Raw genomic sequence first — 2,209 nt, 5'->3', positions numbered from 1 at the left:
GCTTCACTTTGTTCTAAAAACAGGCCTCTGCTCTGGGTTCACAGGCTAACTAAAGCTGTTCATAGGTATGGTTTGCCTTCTCTGGCTATACTCCTCACCAGATAGGCAGCACTGGTGGCTCATAGACCCCGCCCCTCTGACACCCACTCAGGACAATTGTTGCCTTGGCTAAATTGTGACATAAAGGACAACCATCCCTGAAGTTGCCTCAGCAGGACCCTGACTGCCAGAAATGAGGAAAGATTAGTGGGTTGACGATGGGGTGTTCTGGTGCAATGGAGACAACTTGCTAGCTCCACAAGCTAACTTGCTTGCTAACTTGCTAGGCGTGACGGCCTAAGAATTCTGGAATCCCGTGGCTTCAAAACTTCCAAAGGTGCCTGTCTCACAAAGTGGCCTAAGTGTTCTTTCCTTATGTGGGCGAGGTTCAAGAAAGGAAGATCCAGACATGTTTAATCCACACATATTAGATGTTCCAGCTGCGATTATTGACAACGGTACAGGAATCTGCAAAGTGGGTTTCTCTGGAGAGACCAGACCTCGCCATATCATCAGCTCTGTCGTCGGCCATCCTAAAGTTAACATTCCTTCAGAAAGAGGCAATGAGAAGAAGTACTTTGTGGGGGAAGAAGCCCTGTACAAGCATGAGACATTACATTTGCACTACCCCATTGAACGTGGACTGGTCACAGGATGGGATGATGTGGAAAAACTCTGGAAACACCTTTTTGAGTGCAACCTGGGAGTGAAACCCTGTGACCAACCTGTACTCATGACTGAGCCCTCCATGAACCCAAGGGAGACTCGAGAGAAGCTTGCCGAAATGATGTTTGAGAACTTTAACGCGCCTGCTTTCTACCTGTCCAACCATGCCGTGGTAGCTCTCTATGCCTCTGCCTGCATCACAGGCCTGGTGGTGGACAGTGGACATGGGGTCACCTGCACCGTCCCCATCTTTGAGGGTTACGCCCTGCCTCATGCAGTCACCAAGCTCTATGTGGCAGGGAGGGACATCACAGAGCACCTCATCCAACTCCTCTTTGCTAGAGGGTGTACTTATTCTGGCATTCTCAACAAGGCCTTGGTGAATGACATTAAAGAGAAGATGTGCTATGTAGCTCTGGAGCCATGGAGAGATCTATGCAGGAAGCCTAGGGAAATCTTTCGTGAATACAGACTTCCTGATGGGAATGTCATCCACCTTGGGGACCAGTTACACCAGGCACCAGAGGTTCTCTTTGCACCTGACCAGCTAGGCATCCACAATCCAGGACTCTCGAAAATGGTCTGCAGCAGCATCATGAAATGTGACGCTGACATTCAGAGGAACCTTTTTGCAGAGATCGTACTGTGTGGCGGCTCCACTCTCTTTCCTGGACTGGAGGAAAGGCTCATGAAAGAACTGGAAGAACTTGCTTCCAAAGGGACCCCCATCAAGATCACAGCTTCTCCTGATAGATGTTTCTCTGCATGGATTGGTGCATCCATAATGACCTCTGTGAGCACTTTCAAGAAGATGTGGGTCACTTCTGAAGATTTCAAGGAGTTTGGGGCACCAGTGGTTCACAGAAAATGCTATTAAAGATCCCTGAACACAGACGATGACCCCAAGTGTAAGACTGGAAAGTTACAGCGTCTCTTGGCCTTCAGCATGATGTTCAATAAAGGGGTTTTGACATCACAGGTTTCAGCTTATTATTGGTAATGCTAGAATTTCTGACTTGTCTTATCAATATTTAAGTGATTGTACGCCTCTCTTCTTGTTCTATGGGCCTCTTAAGTTGTTTTCTCCTTAATCAAGCTTGATTTGGGTAGGTTTCTCAGAATCAGTGTGTTAAGTGGTTCTGTCTCCCAGTGCCCAGGAGACAGAATTACCAATGCAAGTCAAAGAAGGGGTAAGAAATGAAGCAGAAACAAGAAGGCTAAGCCATTGCTAAAGCTCAACAACTCTTTCATTGGGTTGGCCTTTAGTCAGAACAACCAGGTTCTTGCTCTGCTGTTATGTGATCAAAAAGCTAAATAGAATTGAGAGAAGAGTTGAGCACAAAGATTACCATTTCTTATAGCTCTTCTAAGCTCAGGGCCCTTGCTCTCATTCAGAGCATTAAGAAGCAATACCTCTAATTGAAAGGATTATATTACAAATGTCAGCCTGAATGAAATAAAACCATTTATCAACAAAATTAACATTTTAAACATCTTTGCAACT

The 2,209-nt window shown here is 46.0% G+C and overlaps 1 protein-coding gene across 1 annotated transcript; it reads left to right on the top strand.

The window, feature by feature from the left end:
* Nucleotides 1–448: 448 nt before the first annotated feature.
* LOC100943305 (actin-related protein T1-like) lies at nt 449–1,582 on the top strand. Its single transcript, XM_003802029.1, has one exon. It carries the CDS (start codon nt 449–451, stop codon nt 1,580–1,582), a length of 1,134 nt encoding a protein of 377 aa, XP_003802077.1.
* The last annotated feature ends 627 nt before the right edge of the window (nt 1,583–2,209 follow it).

This window comes from Otolemur garnettii, unplaced genomic scaffold (assembly GCF_000181295.1).
Source record: "Otolemur garnettii isolate 467f Iridium unplaced genomic scaffold, OtoGar3 scaffold00227, whole genome shotgun sequence".
In the NCBI taxonomy this organism is placed as follows: Eukaryota; Metazoa; Chordata; class Mammalia; order Primates; family Galagidae; genus Otolemur; species Otolemur garnettii.
This window is presented reverse-complemented; position numbering and strand designations above follow the sequence as displayed.

Coding starts and splice junctions, on each gene's coding strand:
- LOC100943305 (XM_003802029.1), top strand. CDS start 449: ATGTTTAATCCACACATATTAGATGTTCCAGCTGCGATTATTGACAAC.